At 44.0% G+C, this 23,796-nt stretch overlaps 1 protein-coding gene across 3 annotated transcripts in view; it reads right to left on the bottom strand.

Moving 5' to 3' along the window:
- Positions 1-16,096: 16,096 nt before the first annotated feature.
- The window catches only part of CDC42 (cell division cycle 42), a 51,242-nt gene continuing 43,542 nt past the window's right edge, over positions 16,097-23,796 (bottom strand). For 2 of the 3 annotated variants that reach the window (XM_047870065.1, XM_047870066.1), the window contains exons 4-6: positions 22,874-22,983; positions 22,552-22,749; positions 16,097-17,654 (exon numbers count right to left, since the gene is read on the bottom strand). In XM_047870065.1, coding sequence (XP_047726021.1) covers positions 17,565-17,654; positions 22,552-22,749; positions 22,874-22,983 — 398 coding nt within the window. In that variant the 3' untranslated portion in view covers positions 16,097-17,564. Of the gene's footprint in view, positions 17,655-17,949; positions 19,151-22,551; positions 22,750-22,873; positions 22,984-23,796 lie in introns of those variants that run through there. The other variant, XM_047870064.1, reaches the window with a different exon arrangement.

Genomic DNA, 23,796 nt, shown 5'->3' on the forward strand with positions numbered 1-23,796 from the left:
GGTCCAGAATCACCAACTAAATGCCAAATGAACCACTCCGGAAAATAACGCAATGCAGCCATCTGCTGAGCGCTAGACAGGACTGCCCACCTGACGAAGGGCTACGCGGGAGTGGACTCCAAAGCTCTCTGACAGCACAGCTGTACGGCTGTTATTCTGGACTCCTTCTCCAGAACAGAGGAGGCAGGCAACCATATCAAACCATCTTCACCCACTACTACGCCTGGAGGGCAGGACCCCATTCCCCTTTCAAGGCCCCAGAGAAGAGCTGCAGCCTGGGTCCACAGGCCTGGTCCCTGTGCAAGGCCTCCCCAGAGGGCCAGACCACATGGCTTCATTATAAATGATGCCCTGGACAGCCATCTGACCCACTGTCTCCTGGTCTCCTCATCTCGGCGTTCCTACAGCCTCAGCCAAATACAACAGTGTGGACTCATTTCTTCAGGGCCCAGAGTGGAAGGCTCCCCAGCACCTGGGAGCAGCTGGAAGTTGGAACTCAAGGACTCATCGCTGCTGGTCTCCCCATCCTGTGCCAAGTGCATCTGTAAACAAGCCTTCACAGTGGCTCCCTGCAGCTGTTCCCAAGGGGACAAAAGGGAGAGAAACCAGCAAGAATCAGAGCAGCCCACAGCTTGCAAGCAAGAACTGAGCCAGGCAGAGCCTGGTCTGGAAGATGCTCCCTGGGTAGGGCCAGTCCTGCGCTCTGGCCCTGTGCCCAGAGCCTCAGATGGGTTCACCATCGCCCAGCGTTGCTGCCCTGTGCCAGGCCGCCGGGACCCCCAGAGGCATGGGGCCTGTGTCACGCTGCTGTAGGTCCCGATGTTTTACTGGCTGGCGGAGAGAAGAGCTTGCTGGGGCGGAGATGCTTGGATGCTGGGCTGTTGTTCGTGATCCTGTTTGCTATAAAACAGCCAGACATTCCTAGGACCTGGAATCGCGCCGAGGCCATGAAGCTAGCTTTCCCGGCCATATATCTCCAGGCGGGGGACAGGCCTGAGACATCTGAGCTAATAAAGACATGATTGTCTCAGCCCTGGGGCTTGTCTCCCCTTTGTCCCAGGGCCCAGCAGCCAACAAGAAGTTTAAAGACATCCTCCCCCTTCTCCTGGGAAAGTACAAATGCATCAGATTCTATCGCCCCTGGGGTGAGCTTCCCAAGAACCAGGCCTGAGATGCCTGCTCTCAGCTCACCAGAGCAGAAGGCAATTGAGGGTTCATCCGGCAGCGGCACCCAGGAGAGACTGCACATAACTCGATACGTAACAGTCCCTTGGGGATGTGCCTTCTCTGTGTACACATCTCTACTTCTCACCAGCCCTACAGCATAGCAACTATGCCACTTTAGGATGAAGACACGGAGGCTAACGGAGGTTAACGGACTTGCCCAAAGTCACAGCTGTTCGATGGCACAGATGCTCTGAAACCTACATCTGTTCTGCTCCAAAGCCTGAGACCCTCTGTAGCAACTCTAAACTTCCAAGCACATAGGCTTTCACATGTTCCCTCTTCCCTAATGTCCTGCTTCACAACCCCAAAGAAGGCGGCTTACCCTTTAATATCTGGAGGGAAAACTTCAGATGAGAGGAACCAAATGCACACTCCTTAACCTGGAAACCAAAGCCGCAACTGCCAGCCTGGCCTCCCGCAAGTCATCTCCACCCGCATCTGACCAAGTGATAGCAACAACCTGCCCCAAGGATGCGTGGCTTCACAGAAGGAAAATGGACATGAGAGGCACTAAGGATGAACCTTACCCAGTTTGGGAATTAGTGGAATGCCAGTCCTAGCTTTCCTAAACACAGAAGCCACTGGGTAGAAAAAGGGGCATCATCTACACGGAGGTAAGGTGCTCGAGCAGAGAGGCAACATGGGACTCAGAACCAAAAACTCTGATTCAATCTGTGACATCTTACAGAAGCTGAACTCTAAGTCCGTTTTCTCACTTGTAAAATAAACACCTGTTCTACTTGCCTCACAGGCTTTTCGGAAGATGAACATGAGATATTATGACCTATGCATGTTTTTTCCCCTGCTGGATTCTTTTGCATTCCTGACTCCCCCTCTTTTCTCTGCCTCTCTTCTGTTCAGACATCTGAACTCACTATATGCTTAACAGCATACCGGATACAAGGAGAGGCTTGTACACAGGTTAAGAAACGATGACACGGACACAGAAAGATTAGACACTAGGGACCAGAACCAACCGCCTACCAGTGAACTGGTGAGGAATGGCCAGGGCCTGTTTAAGCCTCAGGCCTGAGCAAGGCTCCTCAGCTATGCAGCCTCAGGACTAGAGGTTTAGCTCCCCCCTAATTCAGACATTCATCAGCCCACAGGCAAGGATGTGGACGTGATCTTTCAAGCTTACCTTCCAGCCCAGGATCCCACCAATCTGCCCCTAACTCTCCCCTTTTTCCATCCTCTATTCATAGGCCCTCACAAATTAGGGAGCCTCAATTCTATTAGATATACAAGTTCCCTCCTTGGGAGCAAGAAGGGGCGGGGAGAAACCAAGTCAGTTGGAAATCTTTCTAAATGACCCAGGAAAATCTGAAGATTCCCCTTACATACCCATTTTCACCATCTAGGGCCAGAATTCTAAGAATGCTGGGGCGCCTGGGTGGCTCAGTCAGTTAAGTGTCTGACTTCGGCTCAGGTCATGATCTCACAGTTCGTGAGTTTGAACCCCATGTCAGGCTCTGTGCTGACAGCTCAGAGCCTGGAGACTGCTTCACATTCTGTGTCTCCCTCCCTCTCTGGCCCTTCCCCTCTCGAGCTCTGTCTCTCTCAAAAACATTAAAAAAAAATTTTTTTTTAATTTTCCTAAGATGTGGAGATCACCTGGCCTAAGCACACCTTTAAGAGGATTTCTCTGCTCGCATACATTCCAACCAACCCAAACCTTCCCTACAGCCCTGAAATAAACCAATTCCAACTCCTATCCCAAATATGGACATTTCACTCTTCCCGGGCAGCCTAAGCTTGATGCTGCTGCACGTAGGGACATAACGTGTCTGTAACAAAAGAGGTCTTGGTCTACCAGCTCCCCAAACACAGAGTCTGTACCAGAGTTTGGTTCATGATCCAATTTTTTAAATGGGGAGAATAAAGGGCGCCTGCGTGGCTCAGTCGGTTAAGCGTCTGACTTCGGCTCAGGTCATGATCTCAAGGTCTGTGAGTTCGAGCCACACCTCGGGCTCTGTGCTGACAGCTCAGAGCCTGCAACCTGCTTTGGATTCTGTGTCTCCGTCTCTCTCTGCACCTCCCCCGCTTGCACTCTGTAGCTATCTCTCAAAAATAAACAGGCATTTAAAAAAATGTTAAATGGAGAGAATAAAGACTGATGCTTGGCTGCAGGACAACTGAAAGATATTCAATTACTTGAGAAATGGAAGTAAGATCACTGGCTCTAGAGGGTAATAACAGTTGTAAGAATTGTAGTACAGGCTACAGGTATGAGGGACAAGTGGCTGTGAGCAGTGGGATCTTTCCCCAGCAATTTGAGAGTTTGTACTCTTCCCGGGGGCAACGAGAAAGACAGAGAAACTTAAGAAACCTTGCTAAGCCCCAGGTGTACAACTGACCGGACTTTTCTTGCTATTTCTCTGCCATCTAGTGGCTCATCTGGAGCATTACAGGTCCATCTCTGCACATTCTCCTCTGCTCCTCCAGTATCTCCCTGAGTAATAGTACCATTTAGTCAACCAAGCATTATGCTGGGTTTACTGCTAGTATTCATAATCCTGCAAGATGGGCATTAATTCCATTTTTCAAATAGGAAAACAAAGGCTTACAGAAGAAAAGTCACCTGTCCAGGGCTGCCCTGAAGGTCAGCAGGAAATGTGATACCTAAGTCCATCTTCCTGCCTTTGCACTCTTATCACTCCTCCCGGAGAAACAGAAGACCCCAAAGCTAAAGACAATCTCCACTCGTCCATCAGTCTCCACACGCTTCAAGCTCCTGTCAGTTACCATGCTGGTCAAGCAGATGATATCACAGCCTCCTCCAGCCCCAGGATACACTGGGCACAGCAGTGAGAATTGGACAAGTCGCCAGAGTCAACTTCTCCATCTGAAAACTGGGAGGGCCACACAAAACACACGTACACCAATGTTCACAGGGGCACTATGCATAATAGCCAGAAGATGGAAACAACTCAAGAATCAATCAACAGATAAATGAATTCGACAAAACGGTATGAATATCCATACAATGGAACGACATTTCAGCATAAAAAGGAACAAAGTTCTGATATATGTTAAAATATGGATAAACCTTAAAAACTTTACGTTAAATGAAAGAAGTTAATCACAAAAGACCACACACTGCATGATTCCATTTATACGAATTTCCAGAACAGGCAAGAGAAAGTAGATTAGTTGTTGCTTAAGGATGGAGGGACTGGGGGCAGGGGGCAGAGGGTTAATGAGGTGGCAGCTGAAGGCGACAGGGTGGGCTTCTTTCTGAGGTAAAGATGATGTTCTGAAATATATGGTAATCATAGTTGCACAAATCAGTGAATATATTAAAAACATTGAATTATACACCTTAAGTAAGTAAACTGTGTGGTATGTTAATTACATCTAAATAAAACTATCGCACCTTGTCCCACCCCAAAAAAGTGAGAGTTTTGGGCTAAAAACCTCTAAGGGCCCTTCCAGTTGGCTTTTTTTTTTTTTTTTTTTTAAGTTTATTTATTTATTTTGAGAGAGGGAGGGAGAGAGAAAACAACGGCGGAGGGGCAGAAAGAGAGGGAAAGACAGAATCCCAAGCAGGGTCCACGCTCTCAGCGCAGAGCCCAACATGGGGCTCAAACTCACAAACTGAGATCACGACCTGAGCCAAAACCAAAAGTCGGACGCTTAACCGACTAAGCCACCCAGACGCCCCTCCAGTTGGCTTTTCAATGGACAGAGTCATCTGTTGTTGTCAGTCCCAGCACTGGTGACTTGATCTGAACCAACTCAGACTGGTATCAAGACTACTCCCATCTCAGGCCACCTGAATTAACTCTGTTCCACACCCTCCCCTCAAGTCCTGGGTAGCCTCTGCCTCCAAAGGGTGGCTACTCTGTCTTCCTACCTTAAGGAACCCATTCTGCAGGCACCCACACACCCACGGACTCTAGGAAAGAAAAACAGGAGAGACGCCGCCTGCCTCCAGTTCTCATCTTTTCTCTTTTTACAGAGGTCCTCCTACCCTTCTGGGAATATTCATTCACATTTTGAGGGGCAGCACAAATCGTGGGAAACACACCGGCTTTGGAATCAGATCGATCTCGAGCTGAATCATGGTTTCATCATTGTGAAGCTTTGGCTTGGGCAAGTTACTCTGAGCCTACATCTCCTGAAAAACGGGTATGAATAAGCTCTCACTACTGTTATGGAAACAGCATGTGTATCACTTGGGAATAATGTCATCACAAGTCAGACCCACTGAACAAGACGACAGGAACACACACTCTGCGGCAAGCCCTGGCTCGATAACGGTTTCTCTGAAACAGCTCAAAAGCTGAAAGCACTGCCCGACTGTTGCCCTCACTTACAGTCTTCCTTGTACTTAGGTAGAGTCTGATGGTCCACATCCTCTGGGAAAAACTCCCTCATGGCTACAGATTTCCTGTTTTCCTATAATGTAATAAATACTAAGTTCTGCTACTCTTCATAACAAGAACTGCAAATCCAGTCTTCTTAAAAAGTGAGCATCCTCAGGGCGCCTGGGTGGCGCAGTCGGTTAAGCGTCCGACTTCAGCCAGGTCACGATCTTGCGGTCCGTGAGTTCGAGCCCCGCGTCGGGCTCTGGGCTGATGGCTCAGAGCCTGGAGCCTGTTTCCGATTCTGTGTCTCCCTCTCTCTCTGCCCTTCCCCCGTTCATGCTCTGTCTCTCTCTGTCCCAAAAATAAATAAACGTTGAAAAAAAATTTTAAAAAAAAAAAAAAAAAAAAAAAAAAAAAAGTGAGCATCCTCTGTTGTGAAACAGGAACAAAGTCCTAGACTGTATACACCATCTAGATCGGTTCTGCCGCTAAATGTGTTGTATGCGACTTTGAGTAAGCACCCGCTTTAGCCTTAGATCTCTCCTAAGTTTACAAAACCTGCCCTGAAAACCTGCGATCGTGAACACTGATCTGTTTAACGAACCATCAAACAATACACCCAAGTAAGGTAGAGAAGAGATCTATGACCAGAAGTAGAAATACGCTGTTAGGGTCAGACTAGCTAGCCACTTGCTACATTTCTAGCTGCATCACTGGGACCATACTACCAGACCCTCTCTCTGACTGCACTCTAACTTTTCTCCTTCTACAAGATTGAATATGGATTTTCCATCCTACTTTTAATAAACTCCAGAGGAGATAGGTATTACTAACATCCCCACAAGAAAAATATCAAAGTTAAAAAACTTGCCCAAGATCACAGAGCAGGTAAACAATGGAGCCAAGATTCAAACCCAGGCAGCCTGGCTCTAGAGTCCATGTTCCTAATTATTACTCTATACTGCCTCGTGCAAAATGGGCACAATATAAACAAATGTTCCCGGACATGAGCAAATACCAAAGAGTAAATCAACATGGGGTGATTTACCATTTTGCAACCACGAACATAAAATCGGACGCTTTTCTATCAAAAGAATCCCCTAATAGACCAATCTTCATCCTTTCTAACTGTATGTTCACTGGGGGTTGAAGATACATGATCCCCTAATCCTTATGGCAATTCTGCAAAAGGTTAGTAGATATTACTGGCTCAATTTAAAGAGGTAGACTGAAAAGCCAAAGGAGTTTGCTCAAACACAGCTAGCTATTAACAGTCTAACTCAAATTTAGATCCCTCTACTCCAAAGTATGTTTTTCCCGTATTCAATATTCCTAGATCCCTTATTATGAAACTGGCACTAGAATGATTCCCAAAACACAAACAACAGCAAATGTTCTATCTGCTTTATATAAACTGTAATGGAGAACGCCAGGATACTCGTAAGAGAGGTATCTGTAAAAGGATCTAGTTTTGCTACTAAATTATATTAATTCTTGGATTGTACTGATATTCCCAGAAGGAAGTGATCCCTAAGAGAGGGAAATACGGTATCTGCCACTCTTAAGAACCATATCTATCCTACGAGCAAAAATTAAGTCAATCTTTACTGGATATGGCAATATATTAAAACATTACAGACTGAACCATATTTTAAAATCTCTCAAATATATCAATGAAAATCTAATTCTTCTTGAAGACTCAATAGTATACTTGTACATTTCATATATAGGTTTGACAGATTTTTACCAACTACCTGTCAACAGCAAAAAAATTCTTAGAGCTATAGAGATAATCCTGTACCAGCGACGTTCACACCTGTTGGCAGAGCCCTAGAAGTCCCACAGGGGGGCAGAGAGTGTGTGCATCTGTGTTTGGGACAAGGAAGCAGGAGGGGAATGACACTGCTGGGCTGGCTTCAATCACAGCATCTCTGTTCCATAGGACATCTTTTCTGTTTCCCTCATGGGTCCCTCTGTAAGATTTTATTTGGAAGAAGAGAGGTTTACTGCTAGAAAGACACAAACCGAAAAGGAAAAGAAAACCATTTTTATCTCCACATGAGGAAACTGAGGCTCAAAGAGGTATACCTAGTTGTCCAAGGAAACTAATGCCCCAACTGGAACCTGGGTTTCCAACTCCTAATCCAGAGAGCTATATTACTACCACGGGAGAAATGGGAGAGAACACCGAACACCATAATGCAAGCCAAAAGCAAAAACAGGACTCCATTCAGTCACGCTACATCTACCAGGGGCCAAGATCCCTGTGGGCTAAGGAAAGACCAGTCTTAGAACAAACTGGCATCTAAGACAGGGAAATTTCTGCAAACTCAGCACCCCGGAGTGAAGTCATTCTGGCATGAGGCAAGTGAGGAATTCACAGTGGCTGCCCACCTTCACTAGCTGCCAAGGGATGCACCAAACTCCCTAACATCAAAACAGGTGTGAAGTCCTCAAGTTAGGGAGGAAAGGGGACAGCTCTTCAGGGAGTAAGAGATTCATAATCAAGCCCAAACTCTCTCTCCCAGACCAACTGCAGACCTCACAAAGCTTTACAAAGGGGGTCCCGGAGGTTGACAATGCGGCTCCAATGCGGGGTCTGGAGCTCCCAACAAATGGCCAGGCCTATCACAGAGCTGTAAGAGAGAGGAAGATAGACTCTCAAGCTCCCTGAAAGTCTCATCCTATTCCTGGCAGTGGGGCTGAGGGCCGCTCACTTGCACAGCAGCCTAAGACCCAGAAGCCAACAGAGTTCTCTAGCCCTGGTTTGAAGAGAGCTGATGAGGATGAGAATGGTGATGACAGTTTCCATCCATTCCATTTACTGCCTAGTACCTCCTACTTGCAAGCAGTGCTTTTTGCATGCAGTTTACATTTAACCCTCCCAACTCAAGGTACAGTAGCGCTATTTCCATTTCACAGAGGAGAATGCAAGGCTCAGAAGGTTTTAAGTTACTTGCCTAAGGTCAAAGGTCAAGTTGGCGACAGAGCCAAAACTCAAATCCAAAGCCAGGCTTGCATTTTCTATCACAATGACAAGCTGTTTAACCTCAGTCTTGCCATCGGACAAATGGTATCCTCTATCCCACCTCCCCTGCAGCGTTGTATTGAGGATCAAGTGAAATCACTAATCCTAACAGGATCTGAAGCTTCTGAGTCTACTACCTAAACTCAAAACAGTGTGGAGACCCCTGACCCCTGAGAAGATGGAGCTCCAGAAGCCCAACCACCTCCCTTTGTTTGGTTAAAGCTAATGAGATTCTGTTGCCTAATAATGAGGTTTCTTTCTCCTAATCAGGCCCATCTTAGATATATGGAATATACAATGGTGCCATTCTAAAGGCCATCCTGCGGGATGGTAAGGAGAAAACAGAAAGGATGCTCGGTTTCAGAACTGACACTCTCCTCATCCCCCTAGCCTCGAGTACTCACTAAGGTCCAGCGTTCTCATCAACAAACCCTGCTCTGCTAACTCAGAGCTAGGGCAGCTGAACAAAGACACTAGGGGCAGACTACCCAAATCCAAAGGCACCTCAGGATCCTCTAAAGCTACACGAAGGAAAAGGGGATCTTTCTCTCATGCTACAACTGCTCCTAAATTCACCTTCCCCAAAAAGCTCCTTCCCAATTACCCTGCCACTGTAGATGAAGACTTTCATACTGCTATGCTTGCTCTGGGCATTATATGGTGCTTCAACTACAATTTCAGTATTGTAACTAGTCACATACATTTATTTTCACAAGATATAAACGGCTAAGCACACAGGTTCCAGAATCAGACAGATAGATCTGAGTTCCAGCTCTGGCTGGAGACTTTAAGCAATTATGGAGTCTCAGAGTCCTTATCTATAAAATGAAGATACTTGTAGTACAAATCTCAACAGACTGTTGTGAGGGCTAGATGTGACAATACTGAGGGTTTAACATGGTGCAAAGCACACAGTAAGTGCTCAATAAACACAGCTGTTCTTTCACCAGAGTGTGGACTGTTTCTTCACGATCCCCAGTAATTAGAACAGAGCCCTGAGTGTGATTAATGTTCTCTCCTTCTTTAGCTCACTCACTCATTTATAAGGGGCCCTGAAAAACTACCTTCTTTCATATTATACCTATCCCACGGCAGGGCTCCTGGGTCCGCCATCAACATGCCAGGTGTCTCCCATCTCTGTTCACATTCCCTCCACCCAGAAACCCACACGCATCCACCTGTCCTCACCCCACCCCATGTATCTCTGCATGCCCGTGCCAGATCTTTTAAAGTACAACTAAAATGTCACCGTTCTCAAGAAGCCTTTCCTGAGTTGCTTTCATCTGTCCCCCACCTCCCACCAACAATACACACCATGAGATGTAATTTTTCTTCCCTTCTGGTATATTCAGTTACCCTCCTTTACTTTCATTCTTACTAGAACCAACCTCACCTACCTTCCTATCTAACAGAGGGCCTCAGTACTAAACAAACGTCTGTTAAACTAACTTTACACAAAAGTCTTTGGGAGATTTGTGGTTCTTAACGTAATATGTCTTCCGAACATTTCTTATCCCTTGATGTTCACAAACTGGTTTGAACCAGCAAGACTCTCATGCTAGCTTCAGAGATTTGGCCAACCTAAAACACCAGTCCTGGTAATTCTGGGACACAGGGGAAACTGCACAGCTGACCTGCTCTTCAGAGGACTGTTGCCTTGTCTCCCAGATGTCCTAAAAAGACAAAGCAATTTCAGAGGTGAAGCATCTAGAGTTCTTTGGATACTACAAACTGTGCACATGAAGTACTTCTATAACATTAAAAAGCTTGGGAGAGACACCATCTCTGGCTCTTTTTTTTTTTTAAAGTTTTTTTATTTTGAGAGACAGCAAGTGAGTGAGCACACGTGCACGAGTGGGAGCAGCAGAGGGTCTTAGGTGCTTGTTGTTTATTTATTCGAGAGAAAGAGAGACACACAGACGGAGGGGCAGACACAGACACACACAGACACACACAGACACACACAGACACACACAGACACACACACACACACACACACACAGAATCTGAAGCAGGCTCCAGGCTCTACCCTATCAGCAGAGAGCCTGATGCGGGGCTCGAATCCATAAACCATGAGATCATGACCTGAGCCGAAGTCAGATGCTTAACCGACTGAGCCACCCAGGCACCCCTGGGTCTTAGGTTCTTAAAGAAAGCTCTAAACTACCTTGAGCCCTAACACCCTAGTTCTATAAGTACTCAATCTACACCCCAAAATTTCTAAAACATAAAATCTCCAATATATACTCAGTAGCGTGTCAACAATGGTATCACACACAAGGTAAATTCTTCCCACTGCAATGCGAATCTGGTGGCTGTTAGTATTTTCACAGCACTTTTGCATTTACAAAATATGTTCACCTATATGATGATCTCATTCAATCCTCACATTCACCCCTGAGATGGATATTACCATTATTCCTAATTTACAGAGGAAGCAAATGGAGCTCAGAGGCATTCACACAGACTTCTCCAAGATCACATGGCTAGTAAGGCCAGAGTCAAGACTCAGGGCAATTATTCCCCTATAGTAGACACCATCCTGAATTTCAAATTCCGATTAAGTATCTCTCCTAGATAATTCAGAGTCTCCCCAAGTCCATCAGTGTACTGACTTGGCCCCTACTGCCTTCTGCCTCACCACCACCTCCTCACTCTTCCGCCATCTATCAGAACTCCATAATGAGTAGTGTCCAGGTATTAGGTAGAATGCACTGTAGATTCAACCACTAGAGTTTTAACTTAAGTCCACCACTAGGTGGAGCTAGGTGGAGCTAATCTCAACAATCCTGGAAGCTCCTGGGAAGAGCAGAGGGGCCAGAGTTAAAAGCGGCTCCCAGCAAGTTGTTTATAAGACAAGAAATAGATGGCATGGTACCGGCACGAGCTCTCCCACCTTTTTGAGGCTATGATCAGGGAGTTAAAAAAGAACAGTGCTTATGGCTCAAAAGCACTGAGTATCTGCAAACCCCTCTCTAGTTCCTGCCCCTGAGAAGACGGGCCATGTGACTGCACCAATTTACAGCCCAACCACAAAACAAGACACAGAAACTAAGACCTTACCCAATCAAATGTTAATTCATTAATATCAAGCGAGAATACAAAGGGAGCAGCTACCTGTTAAATCACTCAGACTTAGATCCACCCGGAACTAAGCATTCACTGACAAAAGGGAGAAATAAAGCCACATTAACACTGACTCACATCCTGCCCCAAAAAAGGGTCTGACAAGTAAGGCAGAAGGGGGTCGGACATGGGACATCTGCAGCAGAGCAGAGAAACAAAGTGACCCTGACCTTGTTTTTAAGTTAACAAGAGACTTTATTTATCTCCTGGAAGTCCAATTTCATCTGTTGGAATAACTTCAAATTCCATCAATAACTTCAATACTCATTTCCAGTACTAACTTTACAGTATCTGGAATATGATCTAGTGTACTCTCTACAGATGAACTGGAATATTCCTGAGGAGAACAAAAAAGATATCAGTCTCCAGTGGAACTATACTTGTCTTGAAATTATCAGGGAAATACAGCCACCTACATTCTAGCTTTGAGTTAGAAAACCCTAGCTGATCTCTACAACTCAAATCTCTGCTCTTCACATTGCTGCCTAAGAACTTTAATTACTTAGGAGTCTGCCCCAAACTATCTCAGTGCCAGTTCACCAATAAATTACATAACTATGAACTCTGTACACGTTCTTTTCTGGTTAAGGAGTCAAGAACTGAATGCTAGTTGGAACCACAGTTTGGAAAATCTCTTTCCTCAAAGAACAGATGAAACTGTAAAGGACTGTGGCCCAAAATTACTCTAAAATTCATGTCAGATATAAATAAACTTTAAGAGATCATTTAGTGACATCGTTCTCAAACCTGGTGGAACACTAAAACAATCTGGTGAGATTTAAAATATATAATTTGAAGAATTATAATCTGAAATATATATTTCAAATATATGTATCTCAAAATATAATTTGAAAAAAATGTTAAGTAATAAATTTAAGTGACCCTATCTCCAGAGATCACCTAAAATGGCTCCAGGCATTATTTTCCCTTAAAAAATTAGCAACCTGGGGCGCCTGGGTGGCTCAGTCGGTTAAGCGTCCGACTTCAGCTCAGGTCACGATCTCGCGGTCCGTGAGTTCGAGCCCCGCGTCGGACTCTGTGCTGACCGCTCAGAGCCTGGAGCCTGCTTCCGATTCTGTGTCTCCCCCTCTCTCTGCCCCTCCCCCGTTCATGCTCTGTCTCTCTCTGTCTCAAAAATAAATAAACGTTAAAAAAAAAAATTTTTTTTAATTAAAAAAAAAAAAAATTAGCTCCCTAACTGACATGTACACAGCCAGAGTTAAGAACCTCTGAGGTGTGCACTGGTCCTAACATATCTAACCAAGGTTCTACACTGGAAGCTTTCAGAAACTAAATCGATCCCCAGGCCCCCACTCCATAACTAGTTTCAGAATCTCAGAGGAATTTTGTTTAAGTTTTCCATTAAGTGTTGACCAACCAGGCACTTGACTTGCATCTGAGACCCCAACGATAACTAAATGCATAATTATCTTACAGTTAAGAGGCCAGGAGAGTGGAAGCTACCTGCTGAAGGGCACGCTGGCTTAGGGTTGTCCCGCCCCAGTAACTTCTCTGATGGATGTGTGCCATGGGCACACGCACACAGGCAAGACTGTCACTGTCTTGATAGCCATTCTAAGGGCAATGAGACCAAATGCTTATTCAAAACAAACAAACAAACAAAGGCAGCTATCAAATTTGCAAGGAAAATTCCAACTAGAAGTCAGGATCCCACATCTATTTTATCTCTGCTATATATTCAAAACCTTATTAAGTGCTTTTTAAAAAACTATTTTTGAATTTACTATATATAAATGAATGAATATATCAATAAATGAATGAATAAGTGGCACTGACTTTGGGTCTGGCTGTATTGAATCATCTGTACAATGAAGTATGAGAAATTAAATGTGTTTGACCTTGCACCCCTTTCGCTTACCAGGCTCACCATGAGAAGTGCACTCTTAGGCAGCTACTGCTCTCTGGAGTCAGGCTCCAGCAGGAGAGGCATGGACCGAGCGGAGCCCAATCTGAAAATGAAGCCTGGAGGCAAAGCCCACTTGACCCATTAGTGAGAAAAAAATAAATTTGTGGTAAGCCAGAGAATTACGGTGGTTTGTAATGTAACATTAGCAAAAGCTAATAAAATGGAGCTTCAAAAAAAAGGTAGGGCACTTTGGAAAAAACTCAAAGTAATATACTATGTAAACTTAGAAGTATTTAAACAGGGGCGTCTAGATGGCTCAGTTGGTTAAGTGTCTGCCTCTTGATTTCAGCTCAGGTCATGATCTCATGATCTGTGAAATCGAGCCCCGAGCTGGGCTCCTTGCTGACAGCATGGAGCCTACCTGGGATTCTCCCTCCCTCTCTGCCCCTTCCCCCAGCACACTCACACTCCCTCTCTCTCTCTCTCTCTCTCTCTCAAAATAAACTTTTAAAATAAGGGGGGGTGGTGCCCGGGTGGCTCAGTCAGTTAAGTATCTGACTCTCGCTTTTGCCTCAGATCATGATCTGTTTCTTGAATTTGAGCCCCATGTCAGGCTCCATGTTGACAGTGCAGAGCCTGCTTGGGATTCTCTGTCTCTGTCTCTGTCTCTGTCTCTGTCTCTCTCTCTTCCTTTCTTTCTCCCCCTGCCCTACTCACGCTCTCTCTCAAAATAAGTAAGCAAACAAGTAAGTAAAAACTTTAAAATCTTTTAAAAAAAAAGGAGGACAAATACATCTTAGAATAAAGGAAATATTGTAATTGGTGCTTTCATACCATTATCCTCTCTTCGCCCTTGGAATACGTACCCTTCCTGGCATAAAATCCAGCTCAAAGGGCACAATTTTAACAAACTACAGAACATATTTCTGACACCTTTGGTAAAATACTGGTATTTTGGAAAACCAGTGATGTATTAGTGTCCTACTGGCCTAAACATTGTACACCTTGCCACAAGCTAAGTCTGCAAAGGACTGTTTTAGATAACCCTTTTCCAACATCTAGATCACACTCCCTGAGTAGTGTCAGTCACCAAACAAAGATAACATAGCAGACAAGTCAAACAGAAAACAGTATTTAAATAGAAAACAACGTTAGCTTCATCCATTCGCCACCCATTTCTTCTGATACGTGAAAGCCAAATTAAAAATATTTAATTAGAAACCATGTTAGCTTCAATCAAACCCCTTGTCTTTTTTGTTTTGATGTACAGATATTTCACTGACACAACTACATGAGCTGCTTTATTTCATTCACTCATTCATTTATGAAATCGTGTACCATCCAATGACTATTTTTAAAGCCATCTCTCATATGTCAAACACTACTCTCAGCCAGGGATACAGCAATTTTCAGGATAGATCTATATGCCACTGTACTAAGAACAAGAGACATACAGTCCCTGCTCCCTAGGGTCTCAGAGCACGATCCAGGTCCCTCTCCCTAGCATGGTCGACATGGAGTAAGTACGACACGTTGGTTAAAACAGTAAAGCTTAGACCCGCCTCTTCCTAGCCCTTCCCAGCCAACCCACCCAGCCTAGCTCCAGAAGAGCATGGAATCAAGCCAAACATGACTTCACTTAGAAGACTACCAAAACGAGGTTACACTTTACTAACAGCTCTTAGTTCCGAAGATTCTCATACAGTTCAGCAGAATGCCCTTAAAGTAATGAATCATTCCTATCACTTAAAGAAAATGTGTCCCATGTTAAGATTCACAGTACAGGGGCGCCTGGGTGGCTCAGTCGGTTGAGCGTCCGACTTCATGATCACACAGTTCATGAGTTCAATCCCCGCATCAGGCTCTGTGCTGACAGCTCAGAGCCTGGAGCCTGCTTCGGATTCTGTGTCTCCCTCTCTCTCTGCCCCTCCCTCACTTGCACTGTCTCTCTCTGTCTCTGTCTCTCTCTCAAAAAAAAAAAAAACATTAAAAATTTAAAAAAAAAAAAAAAAGATTCACAGTACAGAATCTGGAATCTGATGGAAGCAGTTTGGGTAACAATCTAGGAGCAATGGGTTCTCCAACTTGGCCGCATTCTAGAAATACACGGAAGGCTTTTAAATACTCACTGCTCAAGGTGCACTCCAGTAAGTTAACAAGGTCTGAAAAGCACTAAAACGGAAAACTTGGGAAGAAAACTGGCTGCTTCCCAATTAACCGACGGATGAAGACAGGTGTGCTGCCATTCCCTCCCGACAACATGAGCGGTGGGCTTCCTGAGCGTCACCCTCGCTAAGGACCGCTATGCACCCACTTGGTTTTAAAGAGAAGGAGTCTGCAGGGCACCTGCCAAACTCAGGGTAGAAGGCACCGACCTGAAGGCCAGAAAGGAAATTTTAAAAAGTACATAAAAATCAATAAATAAAACTTTAAAATCTCATCCCATAATTTGTTAGAAACTGATGTTACTAAGCGTCCAGTTCCCGCTCCTAAGTATCTAAAAAGAGGCGGAGGGAAAAGAACAACCCCCAGGCTGGCTTGTGAAGGGTTTTTTGTTTGTTTAATACATCTGAAAAGAACGCATGTACAAAGAATTGAGACATGTGAAAGCATTGGTTCGACACTAATGAATCTACAAGAATTAGGATTTGGGGGAGGCGGAGAAGATTACCTAAACATTTTTAAAAATTGGGAACTGCAACCAAAATAAGCAGATAAAATCCCCATTAACACTTATGAAGAGTCTTCATAAGACTCCATGATTTTTTTTTTTTTTTACTAAACTAGAGAGCCTTAACTAGCTACTCTAGGGTTCCTCGTATGCGAAACAGAAATAAGGGGATTCCCCTGACTGGTCCCCACGTTGTTAAATGTCCTCCCCACCCCCACCCGCACCCCCAGCTTCTTCATGAAGCAGGTCTGTCTCCATCCTCCAACCTGAAAGAGGATGTGCATCATTCCACAGACATCTGTCTTCTAACACCACCCCTCACACTTCCTCGATCTACCAGGTCTCCGGCTGTGTTCTAGGAACACCGTATCATACGCCATTAAGCTGGACATCTACGCTAAGCATGTAAGACAATGACTGACAGGGAAAAAAACGTTTTTTAATTAGGTACTCAATCCATTTGGTGTATTTCAAAAGGTGCAATACTTTTCTTCATTTATCAGTGAACGAAGTTAGAAATTAACTTCAAAAAAAAAAAAAAATCAGCAAATGGCAAACAAATTTCCTTGAAAGTCACAGTCACATATAGAGTGCATCCTAGAAAAGAGGAGGGGCAAGACAGGTTCCACCCGCTTTCATGAGTTTCATCAAGTACTAGACCTACTCAAGGGTGGAGAGAAAGGCAACTTTCAAAAAGGAGTATGTTATTAAATGAGGCATTTACTATACTCCTTCCTAAGAGCACCAGGTGGGGGACAAGTGTTCTAAACTAGATCTAGGAAGTGGAATGTGGAGTCAATCCATCCTCCTCCCCTTAAGGGCTGTCCAATGGTTACTGAATTTAAAAAACATGACTAAATAAAAACAAACCCCACACACACTCCCCCCCCCCAAAAAAAAGAAAAAAACAAAAACAAAAAGAACAAAAACAAAACCAAAACCCCTAAATGTCCCGGATTATTCTCCAGAGTGGATGGAGCCCCGGGAGCAGCTTCAACAGCCCAAATTAGTCTGTTACAGAGTCATCACAAGCATGCCTTGCTTTTAAACAAAAACAAAACAAAACAAAAAAAAAAATTTTTTTTTTTGAAACGACAGAACAAAAACTAGTACTAACCGCTTTTCTGACAATACACAATTACTCAAATTAACTAGTACTGAGAGGGGGACGGGGACCATACCTACGGGCCTTGTCTCACACGAGTGCATGTGGGTAGGTGCAGGGCATTTGTCATTATTGCAAAAACGAATTTTAATTTTCAATCTTTAGTTTGATTTAACATTGCTTTTAGTACGACGCTGACACCAGCTGTGCGGAAAGGGCTCTGGAGATGTTCATAGCAGCACACACCTGCGGGTCTTCTTCGGTTCTGGAGGCTCCAGGGCAGCCAATATCGCTTCGTCAAATACATTCTTTAGGCCTTTCTGAAAAGGGGCAGAAAGAAAAAAAAGGGGCAGTCTGATTTTCAGTATACTGAAGCCAAAGATCAAATTACAAACATTCAAAGCCCCGAGAGTTGGCAAAGAACGAAACGTTAAAAACAACCCTGAATCTCCACACAACCCCCCCACTTCACCAAGTTTTGTCCAGGCAGGACACTGGAAGGATCCAGCAATTCAGGAGCAGAGGAGCAGATATTCATGAATGAGACAGTGGTCCTTTGGGAAAGCTTTCTGCAGACCAATGTATGTCACGAGAAGCAAACAAGCCACATGTGTCATTTGCTCATTCAATGTGAGCTGTGTAATATGCCGCTACAACATTTCACATAAACACGAGTGAAGCAGCTCTGCATCCCAATGAAACAGCGGAGCATGGACCAGGACCGCGAGGGCTGGCAGTGGGCAGTGGGCAGCGGCATCCTTGTTACATGGAGGGCGCAGGCAGGGATGGAGGGAGAGCGGCTACTGCGGCTGCGTCAAAGACATTCACTCTGAACTCCCTGTATCCCACCAATCGGACAGAGCCAGGGGGCTAAGGAAGCAAAATGTGGGCACCTGATACATATGTAAAACTAGAACCAGTCGGTGCAACAGGAATAAAGCTTCATCAGGCATTTATACAAACAATTGTATATTTTTAATTTCAAAATTTGAAGGCAACCACAATTGTATGTTTCCCTCACAACAATAAAATCAGAAGCAGGAAAATATAAAGGTGGCAGCTTTACATCTCAACATTAACAAACCTTAAGTCAACTGTTAAAATGGATGCCATTCTTAAAAGATAGTGTAACAAATGGTTTCATAAAGCAGTAGCAGATACATTAATACCTTTCCCACCCCAGACTGACAAATACTCCACTACAGCACAGACAGCCAAAGCGATAGCAACACAAAGTTTCACTGCACAAAGGAAAACCAGACGAGAATCCTCCCTTCCCCGTTACACTCTACTAGTAGGCCACCCTTTTTCCATAGTTTGTCATGCAAGTACAATTACAATTGATCATAAGAGTAAAATGATGTTTGTGTTATTTTCTCCATCTAGAACTAAGAAGTGTTAAAACTCTTCTTATTTTTTCCAAGAGAACATTCTTAATGCCAGACCAAGTTCCCTTTTGCAATAGTATTCCAAACCAAAAAGCTCTAAGCATCAGGCAACTCAAGAAGCAGAAAGTTAAGCAAGTCCAACTTGACTACTAATCACAAAAAATATTCTATAAGATATTGCATTCTTGATCAAAAACTAATACAGAGGTTGCTCTCAGGTGGTGAGTACAAAGACGCAGAGGCTTTCAAACAGGATGGTTTTATTCCTTTGTTTTTAAATGCTCTTTCTACAGTAGTGGGACAGGAAGCAGCAGCAAAGAGGGGAAGGAGAAAACAGTTTAGAATATACAGCACTTCCTTTTGGGTTGAGTTTCCGGAGGCTCGAGGGCAGCTAGGATAGCCTCATCAAACACATTCTTCAGACCTCTCTACAAGACAGAGGGGAGGAGAGAGAATAGCAGCCAGGTTAGAGGATTAGAAAGACTAGCAGATACAATAGCAGTCCGGATTAAATGGGCTGAATTCACAGAAGCAATGCGCCTTGAGAAAAATAACTGCCACGAAGCTAAACCTTAAGCCCATCAATAGGAGAGTAGGTAACTAAATAGGAACTCCTTACGTTTTAAAAAAGGTTAACCAAGCAAGAAAGCAATTTTTATGGAGATGTTAGATGTTGACTTCTAAAACAATCACGCTTTGAAATCGAATCTTACAACGTGTTAATGAAAACGCCAGGAGAGAAAAACGCATATGTAAACAAAAGACGGGGTGCACTGGATAAGTAAGCCTTGCAGAATTCCCCAGTATTTCCAATGAGAAGGACACACACATTCTGGAACCAAATCTAATACGGTTTCAGGCTTCTGTGAATTCAGCCCCTGAATAACTGAAGGACACGAACGGCAGACGCACAGGCATGCTACATGTTTCTAGATTCAATGACTTATCTGGATGGGATTAATCAGGATTTCAGAGTAAATCGGTTTCCCAGAACAGTAAGGTTCAGGCATTCAGAAAGAGTGTATTTAATTGTTCAACAGGACCAACTGGGAGAAATTTAAAGAACAGACTCTAGAAACAGCATACACCTCAGTTATTCAGTAATGTTATTAGAGCAAGTAACCACCACCCAAGTCATAGGAAAACAAAGAACGGGGTCTAGAATGAGTTTCAGCAAGCAGTCCAATGCTTTAAGATGTCTGCATGGGTATCAGAGCATAACGCATGGAGTGAAAACAAAGAACACTCTCAGATATACAGGGATTAAGACGCAGAAATACACTTACACCTCAGGCAGAACTCCAACGTGACAGTGTGACTCAGCGGCAATGGTTGGTACCTTGGGCCCAGGTCTAGACTCACCTAAACTCACCTAAATCTGAAGCCACAGGTTTACCACCCAAAGAGGTTTCACGTGTTCTTTAAGTCGGTTCGATCCCAAATAAAAATTTCTCCAAACCCCGGAACACAGCTCCAGTAACGAGTGCCAGCCCCGGCCTACCCCAGGTATTTCCACCCCACCCTAGGCATCCCAGAGGACTGGCACCCACACACTCCATGAGGTACAGAAAAAGAATGAGAACATGAAGTACTTAAAAAGAAGCAAAGAGGTTTAAAAGTGTTCTTCCAGGTCTTTGACAAAGTAGGCACGGTCAACAAAAGTAAAGTTCCTATGAAATTCTTTCTACATGTCTCAGAGCAAACTCTGACGGTCACATACAAAAGGAAGCAGGGAGGGTAGAAAGGGCAATGCATTTTATAAGGGAGAAAAGAGGAGAACATCCATGAGAAACTAGGGCACCCCTTCCCAAAAAGCAAATCCTTTCTTGCTTATTGACAACATCAACTAACCCCCTACAAAACAAAACTAATTTTTGCTTTACCCACTATCTGATTACATGAAGAGGTCAGTCTTAGAGGAACCAACAAATAGAATCTGGAGTCCTGAGCTCTTATCTCCCAAACATAACCAGACACCCCATTTTCTATCTTCTCTTTTGACTTCTCCAATCTTCAAAATCTGGTAAGAAAAATGGAGTTGCTAAGGCCTTTTCAAATTCCTACTGTCTGCAGACTTATTATATAAACTTGTTCATAGTGTAAAAAATCTTAGATGGAAGCATCCAATTCTTTAAAATAAACTCCACCAGTGACCTAGAGTGGAGTCCACATGGTCTATTTACCTCCATTTCTCCCCAAAAGCAACCCATATTTAGAGAACAGGGGTATGCAAATGATGCATATAGAGTTAGTTATAACCTGACACACATGTTCCACATAGATCCTTGCCCAACACACACACACACACACACACACACACACACACACACACACACACTTTTCTGATGGTATCAAAACACAGAAGCATCAGGCTTTTTTTGTTTTTTAAATTTCAGTCGGTGCTACATGTGTGAGGGAAGGTAAAATCTTCTGACTTTAAAAGAACTGAACCGCCAACGAAAACTGGGTTTGGGAGAATGATTTTTGACCTTGAAACTATCCTGTGGAACATCCAGCTAAGCGTAACAATTTTATCTTTAAATATCCAAACTAGCACTGAATTGGAGATTATTAAATTATGTCCAGGCCATCCATACTAAATGCCTAAGGACATGCATAATAAGCAATTCTATAGGTCATTTGCCTCAGTTACAGAGTGCTTTTTTAAAAACTTGACAGAAAGCGCAATCCTACAAATGTAAGCATGATAAACGTAACTGGACTTAACGTAATTACAATAAACCTCTTCAGCCCTGCCCTATTTTAATGAGACACATCTGCCCCCTGTTCCGATGTCAAAGCACCAGCACCACCAGAATTTAAGAGTTCTGTGCTATCTCCGCAACCTCTCCCTCTGCCTCCAGAACAGTACTCAGAAGGGACGGCTGGTCAGGCACACCTCGAAGGTGGAGAAGGCGAAAGCGCACAGGCCAGTCGCAACTCTCACTCTAAATATTCTAGCACCACTCCCCACCCTCAGAATCTGATGCATCCCATCAAACTAGGAGAGTAGCTCCGGTTAAATTATTCAGACAGGGACAAGAGAGGGACCAAGAGGACCACATGAGGATGGAATGTCTCTAAAAACCTAAGAACAACTAGGGCGCCTGGGTGGCTCAGTTGGTTAAGCGTTTGGCTCTTGGTCTCGACTCAGGTCACGATCTCACGGTTCGCAGGATGGAGCCCCCCATCAGGCTCTGCGCTTGCGGCACAGAGCCTGCTAGGGATTCTCTCTCTCCTTCTCTCTCTCTCTCTCTCTCTGCCTCTTCCCCACTTGTTCTTTCTCTCTCTCTCAAAATCAATAAATAAACTAAAAAAAAGCACGGACTCCCTACAACACATGCTTGAAAAATAGCCGAGGCAGCTTTCTCTGACATGAAAGTCTCAATTATTATGATTAATTCCCTATGTCAGTTGAACTACCCCAGAAACTGTAGCGTCAATGGTCAGAATTGACGAGAAAAGATCAAATACATTTAGATAAAAATTTAAGTGTCTGGGGGGAAAAATCATTCATATCCTCTCTTGTAAGTCTGTGCTAACCTGGAACTTTCCCATAAAATTGTTTTTTTTTAACACAATCCCTGACCACTACAAATGATTCAGTACAGTATGGAAGCTCACCAACACAAGAGTTTCACTGAGAGATTAACACTTCTCTCCATAAACACAGAACCTCTAGCAAAAGAACATGCACTGGGAAGCTGGTCCTAATGGGACCTGGGCAGCTTTCGTAAGCACCGCAGACCACTGTTAAAAATAACCCCCAAATCCTAATGCTCAGAAACGACCCAACTGTACACAAACATGGGGATGGCACAGTCCTCACCTGTGTGAGTGCAGAACACTCCACATACTTGACCGCCTTCAGGTCACGGGCCAGCTTTTCAGCAGTCTCTGGAGTGATAGGCTTCTGTTTGTTCTTGGCAAGTTTCTCAATCGTAGAGGGGTCATCTCGGAGATCAATTTGGGTCCCAACAAGCAAGAAAGGAGTCTTTGGACAGTGGTGAGTTATCTCAGGCACCCACTAGAGGAAAGGTATTTTAAAAAATACACCTGCATTAATCCACAAGCCTGTAAAGCTATTCAGGACAACTCAACAGAAGTTCTGTGACCACCTTTTTCAGGGCAAGAAAATCTGACCAACTCACCTTCTCCTTCACATTTTCAAATGAGGATGGAGAGACCACTGAAAAACAGACTAGAAATACATCTGTTTGTGGATAACTCAGCGGTCGTAATCTGTCATAATCCTCTTGCCCTGGGTGGGGGAAATTGGAGAAGTCAGCAACTGAATCTTGGTGTCCTCATAATTTCAAAATCACAAGTCGGTCAAAAGATTAAGCATGCGGCTAACAGTACACTGACCATTACTGAGAAAGCAACTTACTGATCTAATAAAATGTATGGTTTTTGTAAAATAATATTTGATGAACATTCTTACTCAGCTAATTCTATTTAATATTTCAAGCCCTGAGAACAACAATGAATTCATTATACATTAGGTGTGTTTATTACCAATCTGTAGTTTTCAGTCTATGAGTCCATTAGCAACCCAACAACGATGTAATAAAGGAAAAAAAAAAAAAAACTGTTGCTACAGGAATGGTTAAAATCAATCCTACTCAAATCTGGTTAAGAAATAATCACATTGAGGGGCGCCTGGGTGGCTCAGTCGGTTAAGCATCCAACTCTTGGTTTCAGCTCTGGGCATGATCTCATGTTTTGTGGGTTCAAGCCCTGTGTCAGGCTCCGTGCTGACAGTGCGGAGCCTACTTGGGATTCTCTCTCTTCCTCTCTCTCTCTCTGCCCATCCCCCGCTCGGTTGCGCGCGCTCGCTCGCTCGCTCTCTCTCTCTCTCTCTCTCTCTCTCTCTCAATGAATAAACTTAAAAAAAAAGAAAAAAAGAAAAAGAATCACAGTGAAACCATCTAAGGAAACAAAAATCTCAGTGAAACCCAGAAGACAAAATTCACCAAAGCACGCTCACAGGCTTAGTTAACGTGTAAGACCATCATGTGAAACTGAGAACACCCAGAAAAGATAACTCAGCAAGAATCAGTGAAGGCAAAAT

This window comes from Prionailurus viverrinus, chromosome C1, assembly GCF_022837055.1.
Source record: "Prionailurus viverrinus isolate Anna chromosome C1, UM_Priviv_1.0, whole genome shotgun sequence".
Classification (NCBI taxonomy): Eukaryota; Metazoa; Chordata; class Mammalia; order Carnivora; family Felidae; genus Prionailurus; species Prionailurus viverrinus.